The sequence below is a fragment of the Nothobranchius furzeri genome, chromosome 12 (assembly GCF_043380555.1).
Source record: "Nothobranchius furzeri strain GRZ-AD chromosome 12, NfurGRZ-RIMD1, whole genome shotgun sequence".
In the NCBI taxonomy this organism is placed as follows: domain Eukaryota; kingdom Metazoa; phylum Chordata; class Actinopteri; order Cyprinodontiformes; family Nothobranchiidae; genus Nothobranchius; species Nothobranchius furzeri.
In genome coordinates, this window is record NC_091752.1 from 1998875 (window position 1) to 2017590 (window position 18716).

Below are 18716 nucleotides of genomic sequence, written 5' to 3' on the forward strand. Positions count from 1 at the left end.
TCACATTCAAACAAGAACAACTTTAATCTGCTTCATATCACTAAAACTCACCCAGTCTACTTCTGTGTAAAAAGAATTTCAGGGACTCTTAGCTGAGTGTAAAAAGAGTATTTCTGAAGTCAGTAAAATCAGACGCTTCACAAATCTGTTAAAGCAACACAGACCTGCTGTTTCCTCATTAAATCCTCTTGTACCTCGTTCCCTCACTCCTGTGACACAGAAAAAAGAGACGGGACAGCAGGCTATAACCCAAAAGTCCTCAGCTGTCTCATAACTCATCGTATTGTTGTAACTATTCATATGAGAATGCCATGTGTGCAGTAATTGGACACAACTGTTAGCAGTGACTCAGAGCACCAAAACTAACCTCTGAAATTATGTTGCATATTGAACAGCAGAGCTTTACAATCTCATATAAGCTGTGATGACTATGTGGCAAATAAAAAAGTGTGTTCTTGCATAATCAATCATGACATATTTACCTGATATCCACAAAAATCTACTAAAAGATATTTACAGTGAGAGAAAAGTCAACTTTTGTTGATAATTTAGGATAAAAAACAATACAAGAACACACAATAACCATGCTTCGTAAATTAATACCTATCTGGAGTTTAGCCAGGAAGTGAAGTCATGAAGAAGAAACACATGCAGCTGTTTAACTGCAGTTCAAAGGTAAACAAACCACTCAGCAAAGTGCTGCTGAAGCAATCAACAGGAGCAAATGATAGAGGAACATCCCTGTCGGTACCGGTCCAATCAGTGTTTGTTTCATTATCTGGTTAAATGGCTTCATTATTACAATGGATGACTCAGATTAGGGCTGCACAACATTAGGAAAACCTGCGATATTCGATAACAGTGATTAATATTGCGATGACGATATTACTTGCGATAAATAAAAACTTAACTCAGGAACAAAAATAATCAAAAATGAAAAAAATCATCTAAATGAGAAAAACTAAAGGGAAGGAAAGGGAAAAAGAAAATGAACAAGAAAAGCCAATCAGTGGATCCCGGGAAAAGCAGAATCAGCAGAAAGAGCAGAACAAAGCTAACGCAGGTGTTTGCTAACCATCTAAATGAGGTGCCGTCCGCCTCAGGGGCGGGCGTCTAACCTATGAGAACCCACCTGATTGGCCAAATGGGTGAAGAGCTCTATTTGATTTGTTTAAAAAACATCATGCTTCTGTTTGATTGACAGAATGCATTCTGTGAAGCAAACATTTCAGCTGACCATTCATTGCGATATTTATCTGTTCTTTGCGGTATGCATATTGTGCATGCTGATATCGCGATAACGATGTATTTACGATATATTGTGCAGCCCTAACTCAGATACTTTAAAATGTCACTAATTATTTCTCACCTGTTGTAGACAGCACTTTGAATGGGCTCAGTTTGGAGAAACAGAGATTAGTTCTGACTGGACAGGTGAGCTAGTGATGTTACTAGGGATGGGTACCTTTAACATTTGAATAGATTTGGTACCAATTCCCGGTACCTAAGAAGTTGTTACCGGTATTTAATGGTACCAATTTTTGATACTTTTGAGTGTTTAAAAATGAATTAATTCTCTTTTTAAATGTATATATACTCAATATACAAGCATATTTAATAAATAACATACAAACTGTATTTTGTCATTGTAGTGTTGTACAAAATTCTTCAATATGAGAACCTTTAACCACGACTGTTTCTAAATGATACAAAAACTAAAACCCACCTCCATGTACTCTCCTATTCCTCTCCTTTCACCTCTGGACAAATTACGTGATGGTAGGTACTCGTAGTTTTATCAAGTGTAAATTAAACTGAAGCAAAATTATTTATTTATTTACTCTGTATCTTCATTTCTTTTCTCGTCCTTTTCCAAACTGTTGATTTTTCCTACTCACAAGTCGGAATTTTCAAGTTCCGAGGAGGAAGCGAATGCACCATTAGCTGAGCAACGGACACTTAAAGATCAAGCTAACGTTATTTAAACAGTTTATTTACCTGCTGGACCAGATTAACAAGATAATTCACTTAGAACGTTGTCAATGTTTTCATCATCAGCCAGTCACCCATCACTTTTAGTGAAGTAGACCTAAACTTTAGTGTGTTCTTTCTACCATGCTGCTTGCTCTTTTTACACCTCGCCCGCAGTGACTGATGACATAACGCTCTTGCTCTGCTGTCTATCTTGAGAAATCAGGTACCGAACGCTAGTGTGGAAGTAGCAAAAGGTGCTGAAACAAGACACCGTTTCATATCACGTGAATCGGTCCTTGGTCGGTACCACGGAATTCAGTTGGTGCCTTAAAAAGTACAGAATACGGTACCCATCCTTAGAGGTAACAAAGTGTTTCTGGCATCTTCAAACTGCTTCAAATTCCAAAATTGTCACGGAAATCCCAACAATCCCGAAACTTTTCAATTATTTAAAGGCCAAGTTCACGAGAAGCATGTTTAACTTGTTAGTTTTGAAATATGATCGTCACCCATAGTTTCACACGCAGGCTAAACATGAAAATAGTCTTCTACCCCTATTTCCTGCATTAGCTGCAGACAGAAAATACGACAGGGAAACGTTCCGATTGGAAAAGCCTGACAGATTTACATCACACTGAAAATTAGCATTCATGGACTCATTCATCTTGACTCACAGTGGGGAAGGCCGTTGTTAATTTAGCGTTAAGGAGAGAGTAGAGCACTTCTTGGCTAGTGGAAGCTAAAAGTTAGCATTAGCAACTCCACAACAAGACAACTCTTTCAGGCTTGAGTTATTTGTGGAGACAAAACATCAACGTTGAAAACTGAGTCAGTGATAGAGTAGTGTTGCTGTTAGTCAACCAGTGGGAAGATGTCAAAAAACAGTAAATGAGACCTCCATTCATCTGGCTAACTTTCACTTCCCTAAACAGGAGCACCAGAGCTTGTTTCCCTTACAGACATCAACTCACAAAAGGGTTGGGCATTGTTTGAATTTGAACGATTCCAGTTCAGATTTCAATTCTTCGTTTCGATTCAGAATCCTAGCAATTCTCGATTCCAATTCTTTCAACAAGCAGGATAAAATAACTTTGCATGTTATAAATGAGCCATCGAACCTTATGTCTACAGGGTTTCCCTTACATAGCAGCCCCCCCACCCCCCCGGCCCCACAGACACAGCTGGAAAAATTCCTAGGGGAAACACTGGTCTAAATTGATTAAGTAGTCTGAACTTCTCCATGAATTTAAATTCTATGAACTTTCTAAAGTGAAGCCACACTAGAACGCCCACAAAAGCAACAAATTCACATTGTCATCATAGAAAATAAAAGGAAAAAGAGTTTTCTTGTACGGTCATGCAAACGTTACAGCTGTGCAGGCAGACAGGAAGTCTACTTCAACCTCTGGGTCAGACGGTTATTTAGGGAGCGTTGACCTGGTCTGACCTTGATTACAATAACACAAGTGTGAACTGCTGCAGCTCACACTACAGCTGGGACGTAAACAGAGGAATCTGAAGGATACTTGTGAGTAAGTGACAGCCCTATCCATGCTTTCCTCATCCGTGTTTTTAGATGGTTAGGACACCTTTCAACCACTGTGTGCCTGACAAGCCATATTTGCTGTTTGGCAGCCTGACATGTTGGAAGAAAAACAAGCAACAGACCTCCTTAATTAACTTCCAATTATTAATGACTGACGTACAAAGTGTACGAGCATGTGGCTCTGTCCCTTTCTCAGGCACATTTGAACAAAGCTGTCAGGATTATTGCTGTTAATGAGTGTGAAAAAAGGGATGGGTGATTATTGACCATCGGTGACTGGATGAGTCAATCCACAGCTGTTTATTCAAGGGGTGATTATTTTTCCACTCTAATTCTTCGAAACGCCTTTACATTTTTAGTACTTGGCCCATTAACACACCTGCTCACCAGCTTTCCCATCGACTCTTTAGTGAGAAGCTTTAGTAACACATATTTGTCATGGTCACATGCCAACACCAGCAGAGGACAGTTTGTTGTTTCCAGTTATAGCTCCCCTCCTGCCTGCGTTCAGCTACAACCGTGGGGGGTGGGGATCCATCCACTGGACTGATTACGGTTTAGCCTACAGCTGTCCAGAGAGGAAACTATACCCGCTTTTATCCCCCATTGCTTCTGACAGCACTTAATGACATTGATTTCTTCTCAAAAGTAATTTTAAAGAGGGACTTAAGTCAAATGTATGAAATATCTGTCTTTTAGAAGTGAAAAATCTCCCCACTAACTGAAAATATATCATTCTGCTCCGAAACAAAGTTTTGTCTGAAAAGGAAAACAATCTTTTCATGCCTCGGGTGAGGAAAAAACAAAATCAACATGAAAAGCTCAGGAACAAAACTCAAACTCGGCTCTTTAGCTACTGATGTTGAAAATATTTCTTGATTAAATAGACCAATGCAAGCAGGTGTGTGCAGTGACGAAACACACTTGTGGCTTACGTGGAACGAGACGGGGCAGATCATGACTTTAGGACAGAAAAAGATCTTTTGTGTTTCTGCTGAGGGTTAAATTAATGGATTTTGGAGAAAGTGGGAGATTACATTTGACTTTGCCAAGACGGCTGTACAACAATCTAAAGTTTTCAGGTGGGTGATGATCCCATTAAAAGTTTCTGTAGGTTTGACTTCTTCTCAAAAAATAGATGATGTGGGAAATCTGATCTAGTATCATAATGATCTACTAGAATATCAGTTAAATAAAAGATATGACAGTAAAGAGTAGTTTAAGTATTTATATTAGTGATTTCTCCTCCAAAGTGGAAATGAGATTGTGCTTCTTAGTGCAAACTCGAAAGCTCCTGCTTTCTGCTGCCACACCAGTGTGGGGAAAAACTGACTTAATGCCGCTACAATAAGTCAGTTGGTTTCATCCTAGCTTCAGAAAAAACAAAACACACTGAAGTGACACTGGCAGCGGCAGATTAAGATCAGTTTCTGCTCAATAAAGACTCTCAAGGCATTAAAAATTGAACAGCCGACTCCATGCTTGAAAAGAAGCTGCTGCTTATATTGCATTTCTTGGATTCTATTGCTCTGTTAAAGTTGCTAGTAGGTAACTATGGTGGGTTTACAGCTGCAGTACATTTGACACAGCTGCGGGTGATCTATACGATTTCTTATGAAACAGGGACTCCAGCAAGCCTCCAGGGATTCCTTTAGGGCTGACCTGAAAGCTGTAAAGCTTTCACTGTTTCCACGGTAATCAATGTAGAAATCTGTTTTTTAGCTTTGCTGTTGCCCCTCCCACACACAGGGACATAAATTGCCACAATAAGCATATGTTTAATCTTTGTAGCTAAATCTATTAACATGATTTATTATTAGCTGTGCTTTTCATCCACAAGAACTAGTACAAGGACATCAGCGTGATAGGCTTGCACTTAAAAAAGGAGGATGACATCAAATAAACCCGAGTAGCATTTAGTCCAAACAAGCAGCACGTTAAAAACTACCAGGACTAAGTTTTGCAAATAACCTTAAAACTGTAACACCTTAGCTTAAAACAACAGCCTGTATGCTAAAAATAACTAGAGATAACACACCATGAGCTCATTTATATTTTATTGTTCCTTCATCCATCCTCTCCCTCATCCATGGACTGAATACCCACAAAATATGTCACAGAAGCTTCCCAGGCCCAAAAACGAAATCTGCGACAGTCTTTAAGCAACCAGAGTCTGCGTCTGGGATTCTATCCAACAGATGCAGGCACGACAATCCCCACTTGAACCGATTTCCTCAATTATTCTTTCTGATGTGACAGCCTCAGTCATGGGGTGTAGTTAATAATAATAATAATACATTTTATTTAAAAGCGCTTTTCTGGTCACTCAAGGACACTATACAGAATAAAAACACAAATCATTCAGTAACTAAACATACATAAACATGAACAAACAAGGCACTCTAAAATTCAAAGCTGATAGGGGTTATGAAGAGGTGAGTTTTGAGTTGTTTTTTGAATTCTGTGAATGAGTTAATGTTCTTGATGAGAGGGGGAAGGGAGTTCCAGAGTTTGGGGGTGGTACAGCTGAAGGCTCTACTCCCCATGGTGCTGAGACGAAAGGAGGGCACAGAGAGATGAATGGAGGAGGAGGACCTGAGGGAACGGGACGAGGTGACGATGTGAACGAGATCTGTGAGGTAGTGAGGGGCGAGGTTATGGATGGCCTTGAAGGTGAGAAGGAGAATCTTGTAGTTAATCCTGGTGTGCACTGGTAGCCAATGGAGTTGTTTGAGGATGGGGGTGATGTGATGAGAGATGGGAGTTTTAGTGACGATGCGTGCTGCTGCATTATGAACCAACTGGAGCTTACGGAGGGTTTTCTGAGGGAGGCCTGAGAGAAGAGAGTTGCAATAGTCGATATGTGATGTAACCAGACTATGGACGAGGATAGAAGTAGAGTGGACATCAAGGGAGGGGCGAAGACGATTAATGTTACGAAGATGGAAATAAGCTGACCGTGTGATGCTATTGATATGAGATTGGAAGGATAGTGTGCTGTCTAGGATGACACCCAGACTCTTGACCTGGGGAGAGGGGGAAACTGAAGGATTATCAGCTGTGAGAGAGAAACTGTCAAATTTTGAGAGGGTGTTCTTGGTACCAACCAAAAGAAGTTCTGTTTTGTTTGTATTTAATTTCAGGAAGTTCGAACTGAACCAGGATTTTATTTCTTGAAGGCAGGTGATGAGGGAGGAGGGAGGAAGTGCAGAATTTGGCCTACTGGACAAATAGAGCTGGGTGTCATCCGCGAAGCAGTGACAATGAATATTGAATCTGCGGAAGATATTGCCAAGGGGAAGGATGTATATAATGAAAAGGAGGGGCCCCAGGACAGAGCCCTGGGGCACACCAGAAGAGATAGAAGAGGGCTGTGAGTGGGAGGATTTGATAGTAATGAACTGAGTGCGACCTGATAGGTAGGACTGAAACCACTGAAGTGGGATGTTGGCAATGCCGATGGAAGATAACCTATGGAGGAGAATGGAATGAGATATTGTGTCAAAGGCCGCACTCAGATCAAGGAGGACCAGGATGGATAGTAGACCAGAATCAGCAGCAATGAGGAGATCGTTAGTTATTTTGAGGAGGGCTGTTTCTGTGCTGTGAAGTGGGAGGAAACCGGACTGGAAGGGTTCATAGAAGGAGTTTAGTGTCAGATGGGTGTGGAGGTACGGAGTTAGACAGGCTCTGACTGATCCACAAACCAGAGTTAGGCTTTGCAGGACACTAACCTGATTATTGGCATTGGTCAGCCAAGCTTTTATGAAGCCTTGTGTTTGAGGATCTCTTTGAAAGGATGGTGTATTCACTGTGACATTTAAGCTAAGTGACGGCCGTGCACAGATAAGTTAAAGCTGCATTAGCAAACCTACACAACAAGCTAGGTTTTGAACGCAAATACAGTCATGGAACACTTACCCCTACCCTCTCTGGGTATATTCCCTGAGACGCTTTGAGACATTTGAGATGAATGGGAAACCTGCATTGCGAGAGGAAACAAAACACCGCTAAACACCAGTTGCAGTTTTCTATATCCAAACGTCTTTTGCTGTCCGTGACTTCAAATGGTGTTCTTCTTTTTGTGACTCAGGTAGTTTATCCTAAAGTTGAAGTTTTATCAGCCGACTGTTTCTCCTTCTCTGATATTATTGAGTGGAGAACCTCTCACACTGTTAATAAATATGAAGTGCTACAGTTCAGCGAGACCAACAACCAAATGGTCCAATGGTTGCTTTTGGTGTGTTATTGTCAGAGGTTTTCAGATAAATACAAGAGAACCTCTTTATTCATTTTTTCTATTTTTTTTAACTGCACAAAATATTTATAGCTACTGTATGTTAGAACACTGTTAAGAGTAGGGATGTACACAGTTAACCGGTTAATTGTCATTAATGTTGTAACCGGGAAAAAAGTTTTGCCCGGTTAACTGCTTCAAGTACTTCTGCTGCGATGGGGTGTAAAATATTTTGTGCCACTAGAGGGTGCAGGAGCGCCACTATCAAAATATGCTTACTGGGCAACCGCAGAAGAAGAAATGAGCTCAAATTTGAAAAGGTTAGCAAGGAGCACTGTGTGGGAAGAGTTTATTCTTAGTTATGTCATACTGAATATTTTAAATGGCAGTCAGTATGGGTTTAGACCAAATTGCTCAAATTCAATGGCACTAATGGAATTAACAGAAGAAATATCGGAAGCCATTGACAAAAAGAACCATTTGATAAGTATCTTCATTGACCTAAAAAAAACATTCAATAGTTAGGGATGGGTACCGAATACTGTACTTTTTAAGGTACCGACCGAATTCCATAGTACAGACCGAGCACCGATTCACGTCGTTTCAAACGGTGCCTCATTTCGGTACCCGTCCTTCATAACGAGAACTTGCCTAGACAGCTGTGCATGCGCAAGAGCGTTTTGTCGTTGGTCGCTGCAAGCCAGTTGTAAACAGAGTAGCATGGTAGAAAGAACGCACGCTACAGCTTGGGTCCACTTCACTAAATGTGATGGGTAACTGGGTGATGATGAAACCAGCGACAACTATCTAAGTGAGACGTCCTCATCTTAAGCTGCTCCGGTAGGTAAATAAAACGTTTAAGATAACGTTAGCTTGATATGTTAGCTTCCGTTTCGCTAATGGTGCATTCGCTTTCTCCTCGGAACTCCGAATTCCCGACTAGACGCGCTCTAAAGTTTGGTTTCACTTTACTAAATGCGACGGGTGATTGGGTGAAGATGAAACCAGTGACAACGATCTAAGTGTGAGGCATCATCGTTTTAATCTGCTCCAGCAGCTAAATAAACTGTTAGTGTTAGCTTGGTATGTTAGCTTCCATTGCTACCATTGTTATCAGCTAATGGTGCGTTCGCTTTCTCCTCGGAAATTCTAACTTCCCAGTAGGAAAAATCAAATGAAAAAAGACGGCAAAAGGAATGAAGATACACAGTAAATTTAGTTCACAGTAAAGATGTTTGCTTCAGTTTAATTATCAGCTTATAAAACTACAAGGACGATGTTAAAATACAAACAGTTGAATGTTATTTATCGTGATATATAGCAAATATTGTTATATATTGAGAAAAATATATTTTAATTATAAAAGAGAATTAAAATAATAAACACTCAAAAGTATCGAAAATTGGTACCGTTAAGTACCGGTATCGATTCGTAGGTACCGGGAATTAGTACCGGATCAATTCAAATGTCAAAGGTACCCATCCCTAAATACAGTAGATCATGACATTCTTCTAAAAAAACTTAGTAAATATGGCAAAACAGGAACAGCCCTAAAATGGATAACATAACAGGAAACGGTAAGTTAAAATAAAAAACATCAAATCCAATCAGTATATTACTTGTGGAGTACCACAAGGGTTGGTACTAGGCCCTAAACTACTTATTATTTATATAAATGATAGTCTCTACATCTAATATGTTAATATGTATCTTATTTGCTGAAGACACAACTTTTTATTATTCAGGAGACGATATTGATCAAATGATAGAAGTGATACAGAGTTGGAAAAAATCAAATTATGGTTTGATAGGAATAAGCTTTCATTGAACACAGATAAATCATATTTTATGATATTCAGTAATAGAAAGTTGACTATAAAAACATTAATAAAATTAGATAAAATCTGTATTAAAAGTAAAGGAAGTAAAATTTTTGGGAGTCATCATTGATGAGGATTTATCTTGGAAACCACATTTAAACAACATCAAAACTAAAATAGATAAATCAATCGCAATATTACACAGAGTGAAATGGTCACTAGATGACAAATCCCTATATTTATTATATAATTCATTGATCGTACCGTACTTGAACTACTGTGTTGAAATTTGGGGAATCACATATAAAACCTATACACATTCAGTCTGCATCCTACAAAAAAAGCAATAAGAATTGTAACAAGAAGCAATAACAGAGATTCGTCCAACCAATTATTTATCAAATTAAAAACATTAAAATTTGATGACCTAGTAGATTATACTATTTTGAAATTTATGTATAAAGTCGACAAAAAGCACCTTCCAACAAATTTGATTATAGGATTTATGAAAGAGTAGTTATTATTTGAAAGGCAACAAAATATACACCATACAAAAACATAGGATAAATATAAAGGAACGCTGTGTATCAATATATGGAATCAAAATGTGGAATAAATTAAGTACCGAAATCAAGAATACCAAAACAATATGTACCTTTAATAAACATATTAAAAATGAAATGCTTAGCTTGTATGATGCTATGAGATAGACGTATTTATGAAGTGGAGGGAATGAAAGGGAAAACACACACTGTATGTTCTACTTTGTTTCTTTTACCTATTATTTTTTGTGTGTTTTGTTTTGCATTGATAGTTTTTTTTCTTTCATTAATATAAGAAGAAAAAAATTTTTTGTGTGCGTATTTGTTTTCTCTCCATTTTTTGCCAAAGTTAAAACAGTAAAGCAGGTCAGACATTTTTTTTAACTATAATGACTTTGTTGTCATTTGTTTTTATTTTGGTTAAGGGGAACAGATAACATAAGCTTTGCTTCTTTCTGTTCCTTTTTCATTTTTTATTTCTGCAAACCTGTTTTGTTTTTATTTGTGAAAAATGAAAATAAATTTAAAAAAAATTAACAAAAAATAAATGTCACTCTTGTTGGAGCACAATAAGCCTCACATAAAAGCGCTGAGCCTGGCAGAACATGGCGCAGCAAAATGAACCGAGACCAGCAACAGGTCTGTTGGCCTAAACTACTTATTATTTATATGAATGATAGTCTCTCCTGCTTGCGTCTGACTCCTAATTTGTCTAGTAAAATAAAGAAATGTCAGTGTAATTTTTTTAGTTAAACGTCAGGAAACTTGTGTTTTTTTTATATGTTGCCTCCAGAATGCACTCACGAGCACGCAATCGCAAGCAGCGCTGTATATTTGATGCCAGACGGTCCGCTACGCAACAAGTTTGGAGTCTGAAGGACATTTCAACTCCTCTCTGCTTTCATCCAACTCTCTCTTTACTTTTTGTTCATAAATGTAAAGAGTGCGGGACTTAGAGTAGACGGAAAAAGTGTCATTATTTATAGAGTGGGGTTAAATGTTTGTGTGCGTCTGGGGGGTGGGGGTGGGGGGGTGAGTTCCAGTTAAGCAGCTATTAACCATTAAGGGGCGTCAATAGCCGGTTAAAGAAATTTGGGAAAATGTGCATCCCTAGTTAAAAGGCATGAAAAAAAAAAGTTTTAAGCTAATTTGTTTTCCAAATTTGCCGCTGCAGCTTTAACTACACCACACAAAATATTTTGGTATTTTGAAATGCTCTAAATTCTCTCTGTTTTTGAGGTTTAGTTTTCTCCTTCGGTTTAATTAAAGCATTTTTCACATGTTTCTTTAAACTTATCCAGATTAAGCTTACGTTTCTTAGGCGTACGTAACCATGACGATACATTCAGAAAAAAAAGGTGAATCAGCTTTGTGAAACGGGAAACCCAGCGTTGAACCTGAAGCTACCTCACTAATCCTGCTTTAGTGCAAGGCCCAGGTTAAAGTAGTGGAAAGAGTGGGATACAACACTCAAATATCACAATATAATCGAGATTAATGTCTAGCAGGTAATTTGATCTCTGTAATGAATTACATCACATTGTTTGTGACAAATGCTAAAAATGTGCCATTCTAAACTTAACTACGGGGAACTATTTTTTTAACTAAAATATTACAAACAATAGTTTTCAACCCATTACATTGTTTCAGAATAAACAGGGCTGTAAGATGAACAAAGGATAATGTTAGAGGCATGCAGGAAAGAATGAAGCCCCCTCCCTACCCAGCTCACACATACAATAATCCTGCTGTGAATCACTTCTTTGTCCAAACCAGTGTGACCACAACCCAGCTACTGGTGCTTCAACAGGGGTTGCCTTGGCAATACCATGGCAGCTTTAAAATACACACACACAAAATAAAGAAGCTGGAATAATAACAACTTAAACGCAGTTTGTTTTGGTACTTCCTCTCAAACACAGGCTGGTGTACATGTCACCTCCCTTAGTCAGATTAGTTATGATTTATTTTAATGAATAAAACATGCAATATAAATAGCGATACATTTTAATATGACAGCATTTTGACACATTTCTACTTAAATATGTACAGGCTTAGTTATTAATCTATTTTTAATGTACCCGTTATCTTTTACAAAGGAGACACAAAGTGTTTCTCAATGCCAAGGAACCTCGCCTTGATGTCTTGGTCCCGCCACTGGTCCAGTGTTTATGTTCTACTGAGGCTTCTGTTTGTTAGTTGTTTAGCTAGCTGAGCAAAAATACACGAGAGGTATCTTGTAGCCTGGCCTCAGTCCAACATTTCCTTGAATACACTGCTGTATTTTCAAAAGGATGGAGGATCAGAAGCCAGCAGCTACTTCGGGGCAAATTTAAAGTTTAAATGTAAGTCAACTAATTGTTATCAGGCTGATAACTGAAATGTCTTTTATAGATCCAAAACCATTATCTATGGTTGGTTAGTTGCAGCTTTGCTGGCTAGCAGGTAGTAACTCACTTACATATTTAATTTAGCCAATATATACACAATTTAAAAAGTAAAGGGCTCGTTATACATTTATATTGAAACTTATACATTGTAACGTCCAGCAATGGTCAGTTTTTAGGTACAGTTTGACCATTAAACATCTGGTCAAAATGGAGACACGAGACTGCATGTGTTCCCTTTAAATCGGCCTGCCTTCATCCCATCAGCTGGAGCTCAGAGCCTCTCTGCAGCTCTGAACACACAACGAATTGTCAAAAATGATTTTCTCTCCTCCAGGTCCAAGCTAGGGCTGCTCAATTAATCGAATTTTAATCCCAATTACGATCTGACTTTTGAACAATTATAAAAACAAAACAAGCCGATTATTTGCTCCTCCCACTTGCGCTGCCCTGAGTTGCAAATGAAGCGCTCCTCCACAGTGTTGCCAACTTAGCGACTTTGACGTTTTTTCTAGCAGCTTTTCAGACCCCGTCTTCGACATTTCCTGCAGGTTAGCTAAACACTCCGCCTGCGCTCCGGACCGTTCTTCAGGACATTAAGGAAAGGGAATGATGCAGTGATGTGTCGGTCACTAAAGAAACGGCTCTCGGAGCCGGCTTCCTGTTGGATTAACCAGAGTGAGTGACACACACACCGCACCTGCGGACTCCTGAGCCACTAAAAACAGCTAAATGTGCATGTGCGGCGCACTAAACACACGTGCAGCTTGCCCCTGATTGCTGAGACCGGGTTGGGGGGTGCAGTTGTGGTTGGGACAATTATTACATTAACTGATGGACCTGTAAATAAATAGTTTGTAAATAAGGTAGAAACAAGTTCCTCACGCTGATAAATAATAACTAATCTCTCTGAGGACACGGTGCTAGTGCACGCTCCTACAGCACCTTGACACGACTCAATAAATGTTATGCAACATTTTATGAACATCAATTTATTTGCATTTATTTGTTATAAATGCCACTGTATAATTCTTGCTGTCAGTATTTGCAAGATATTGGTATTTGGGTCTGTACTGGTTAGACTTACATGAGTTAAACCAAGGTCTACAGCCCTTGGGTCATAGACTATGAGCTATAAGTATATTGGTCTTTTTATACTGGGAATCAGGAGTTCTTTTAGTGATCATCTTGTTTGTTATTTAATTTTGTCCTGATTGTGCCCTGAGCAATTTTATGACAGAATAATAAAAATCTACATTAATTGAAAAATTTTCTTAAATAATCGATATCTCAATTTCAGTCACAATAATCGTGATTATTATTTTTGCCATAATCGAGCAGCCCTAGTCCAAGCCCCCCTTATCGTCCTGCAGGATTCTTCATGCCTTTGAATAAGGAACATTCGCAGCTCGGATTAGGTGCTAAATCAAAGAATGATTTCCTGAATTAAATATGAACTTCTACAACTTATAAACTAGATTATCATTAAATAAACATTTGTTTATTGCTACATATAATAATTATAGTATAATGACATGTTTTCATTAATCTGTGCTCAATGATTGAAGTTTAAAATGAATGTTATGTTATGATTACAGTGATTGATATATGTTTCAGCATGTTGATATGACGAGGTCATCAGCATTTGCACTCACACAAGGACAAAGTAAGGTTAACTTAAACTCATGACACATAAATAGTCCTTTACCCAGATCAGAGCACCCGGTATCTGAAAGAAGGCGTGTTTCTGAGTTGTCTTGGTAATATTCCTCAAACTTGTCAACCTCTGGTTGGCTACACAAATCATAACATGAGGACATTGAAACTGGATCACTCTGGTAATTCATCAGTTCTTGAGAAAGCTTCAGACCGGCCATCTGAAGCAAAACCTCTTTAACCATCAAAGCTTTTGACACGGCGTCTAACTCTTTGTTGCACCTGTGAAGCTGAAACAGCAACAGTTCCTGCAGAACAAGCTGATATTGTTCTGACTCCTTAAGAGTCCGCCAGACGCGCGGTTCCATCCGTCTGTCGTGACCTGGAGACAACTCTAAGACCGGTCTGGTAGTGCCGCAGTTTCTTCTACGGACCTCGGTGCCGGGAAGTCCAAGGACTTCGATATTCCGGATCTATCACGAGGGTCTTCGAGTGGGTATGTAGACATGACAGATAGCGTCTGATGTGTTTTTGATAATAATCAACTTCATAGCTTAACGCGAACCAAATTCTTTTACATCCAGAACTCGGCTCTCTTAGATACGGAAGTCCTGATAACATCTCATTCACACACAGGTTCATACATCACATCTAGTTCCATCCATCACAGTAAATGTTAGTTAACCTGTCATGTTTTAATTATTGGTAAAATAAATTCTTACTTTTATAAACCTGACTCTTTCCTGAATCAAACCGAAGTGTGTACAATCCCTGAATAAACAAAGAATCCTAGAATCTTCTGATAAACACCATAAAGACCAAGCAGGGTTGATATTCTATATTTAGATAAGAGTATCACAGCTTATTGGTCATAAGTAGAGGTAATATACATATTGAGCTCTTAAAGCACTACTTTACCAAACCCTACAACGTATAAAATATAACGTTGCCTCCCGTGTCACATGACGTTACGTCACCCCCGCGGTCACATGATGCAAGTCTGTTCCATTAAAACATTTTATCTGACCAAGGAAGAACAGTGTCCTCGTAAGCAAGGCGCTTGTCCTCACAAGACATCGCCTTGCGAGGACAAGCGCCTTGACATTGAGAAACACCCCCGGTGTAGGCACCAAACCTGCACTTGTTGATGATGTCACACTGTGTGATTGGCTGGATGTTGGCACATTGAGGACTTTGTTTGCAGTGGTCAGAGTTGGGATCGATCCTTCAACCTATCGATTACCGCACATGTCGCTCCACTTCCTGAGCTAATTCTGTCCCATGCAGAACATGATTTCGCTCATTAAATCTTCACGTTCTTCAAAAAGGAATTCGATTGTAATCACGACTGAGAAGTCAGCCATGCCTGTGAAAGATATGTGTAAAGGCTAAGCAAAAAGTTTCGTGATGTATCCTGAGTGTTACTTTCATTGCGCCGGTTGAAGTGGGCTGACGGGACGCCGGCGGGAGAACGTGTTTTTGGGGCGGGACCGCGTGAGGACTGGCGAAGGTGAGGGCGGGGCCGGGTGGGCGACTGGCGCTGGTGGCTTGGAACCCGTTGATAACTGCTTGAGTTACGTTATCATACATGCTCGGGTAGTCAGTTCTGCTCAAGGTTGTAGTTCTTCGAAACATGGATGACTTTATTTGGTCCAGTAAATAATAGTTACCCATTTCTTAAAGCTGCTTTCTGGAGTGTTCCTCTTTCAGAAACGATGTATGATTTTTCAGAAATCCGTGAAAGCGACTGTCTCATCATGTACTGCGATACGTCATTTATTTATTTGCTAAGCATGGCCCCTGCCCCGCGCAATAGGAAACTGAGCACCGAGCAGAACTAACCAATAGCATTAGACTACCGCTTACTTGCTTCACATTTAAGGAATACCTCGGCTGATGCAGAGTTGATGAACTTTTCATGGACAAGTAAGACTCTAAAATATAAATATATGAGAACACAACATGACATGAGAATAATACTCGTAAAACAACGTGTTTTAGCTCCGTTTGTCGGCTACAGAAGCACATTTATAGGCAGAAACGTGAAGTCGTGATCTTAAACAGAGCAACAGATTTTTTGTGTGATATGTTTGTCAGCCACTAGATGAGAAATACTCCGAAAAGAAACGTGTATTGGGGATTCTTGTGAACTTGGGTTCCATTTTAAATAACTTTATTGAACAAATAGCAACAACATAACAGATGAAGTATACACAAACTGCCACACATGTTACTTTTATGAATAGAAGCAAAGAAAAACACATTTATGAGTCATTTTGAGAGCTGTTCTGCTGGTAGAGTCTAATATTGACTTGAGTGCTTGGCAGGGTAAAAATATGAAGTGCATTGTTGTTTTTCTGAGTGGCGTGGCAGTGGTGAGACGTCACGGCCCTGAGTAGATCTGGCTACTCGAGCCCATCTGGTACCTACACCTGTCAAGATGGTGCTCTATTAATTCAAAATAAATAAAACAAGTTGGAATCAACATCATACTTCTAGAAATCCAGCTGAAGAGCAGCAGATGCAGCTTTCATTTATAGAGGACTTTATAAGAGCTCTGACTCCCTAACCCTAACCAACGTGCAATATAAGCCAACGCTGATCTACAGAAACACAAATATTCACATATTTCTGATGTTCTTTGAATAGTCTCCATCGAGGGCAGGAATGCTCAGTTGTGGAGGTGATTTCAGGTAAACTGCCTACAGCTGCTGGAAGGTGGTTTGAAGCTCTTTAACTGCCTGATCCAAAGTAGAGTTAGCTGAATTAAGTCATCAACATTCATCTAAAGAGTTGCAAAAACCATTTTACCAAAATGATCCCAGCATCTGACAGTGTACATTTTAAAATGTTTCATGTCCCATCCTCTACCTGAAGATAAACTCTTGCATGCTTGCTTAAAGGTTGCGTTCCAACTTGTAATGTATTTTATTCTAACAAAGTATTTTTGTTTACTGAGCAGGAACGATATAAAGACTCATGAGCATGACCTGCTGAGGCCTTGCTGCATAAATACTGAGCATATTACCACAGCACCACATGCTGTTAGGCATCACTATAGCCGCCAAAGTATGACTAAAGGTAGGAAGAAAGTGACTTAATGAGTTTCACCCCGTGGCAAAGCAATACTACAACTGTACTGATTTAAATCTAACTGGAAATGTGTCGTTCTCTCACACAGCAGAGTGGAATAGCAGCTACAATAGAAAACATCAGACACGAGCAAAGGTTTACAGCAAAACAACTCGAAACAACATCTAAAACAAACATTTCCAGTTAAATGAAACAATAATAATGATGTCCATAACATTGTTATTAATAAAAATATCCAGCAGATCTGCGACTGACACATACCTAATGATTAATGTGTTATAGCAGTTTACGGAGCTGATTAAAAAAGGCTTAAAGCCACGAGGCTAAGTGACATTAAGTGCCAAGTGAACATAATAAGATGTTAGCGCTCTGTGTAGCAAATGAGCAACTCTTCCTACAGTAGAGACGAATCAGATAAGTATGAAAGCAAGAAATTCCATATTTCACTGAATATTAATATGAAAAAGCTGCTATTTATAGCAGACAAACAAGAAGGTGATAGAAAGTTGTGACTTTCTGGTTCAACTGGAAAAACACGGTGACTTTTTTCACATTTTATTGTGCTTTGTACTACTTTGGGGAAACGTTGACATGTTTTAATGAATACGTTTGTTCACAACAAGCACAATTTCTCCTAGATTACAAATCATTTTCATTACAGCATCAACAACCATTGCTCCAAACGCAAAGCTTGTAAAAATGCCCACTGTCAGTTCACTAGATTCCTCTCCATTATGGGGTTATTCCATGCACCATGTGTGCCACATAAAAACAAAATAACAAACTGACACTTGTCAGCAATCCTGACAAAGTTGCATGAGTTCTGGTACCAAGAACCAAGTAGAAGATGAGATTTTTCTGAATATTTCAGAGACAGCTGCGACTCTGGCCAACCAAAAACAATGTCAGTCACAATTAATTTACTCCAACACACCTACTGATCAGCATAAACTTCAATAAGATCAAAAATAGAGTATGATTTGTGTTTAGTGTCCTGTCTTGAGTGCACTTGAATAAAGATCACAGATTTTGTGGATTAAAAGGGAAGTTGAGAGTTGAATGCAATCAAGCTGCAGACGCAAGGAATATGCAGGAAAAATGAATGAACACATACCTTCATCTCTCTATGAGTCCTCTTGGAGACCAGTGTGAGGAATCCGAGGCTGCAAACGGAGGATGGAGAAGCTGTTAGGCATTACCAGACGGTGCCAACAGTCTGACACCACAAGACACGATTATGTTATGATGACATCACTTCTTTTGCTGGTGGATGCCCTGAAAAAAAGCTGGGCGGTAAACGAAAAAAAAAATTCTGCACATCAGACCCTTTTTGTTTTATGTCCAGATTTACGCCCGCAATGGATGCTACCGAGGACCTACAGAGATGGGTGTGTGCTGGAGTCACATTCAGAAGGAAAGAAATGTTGCAGAGTAAACCCGTGGCGAGCGGACCACTCCAGC

General features: G+C 39.2%; 1 protein-coding gene across 3 annotated transcripts in view; it reads right to left on the reverse strand.

Annotated features, from left to right (window-relative positions):
* Positions 1–18716, reverse strand: part of arid4b (AT-rich interaction domain 4B) — a 60902-nt gene that overhangs the window by 40638 nt on the left and 1548 nt on the right. For all 3 annotated transcript variants that reach the window (XM_015943965.3, XM_015943964.3, XM_015943963.3), the window contains exon 2: positions 18370–18418. In XM_015943965.3, the coding sequence (XP_015799451.3) occupies positions 18370–18375 (6 nt within the window). In that variant the 5' untranslated portion in view covers positions 18376–18418. The remainder of the gene's footprint in view (positions 1–18369; positions 18419–18716) is intronic.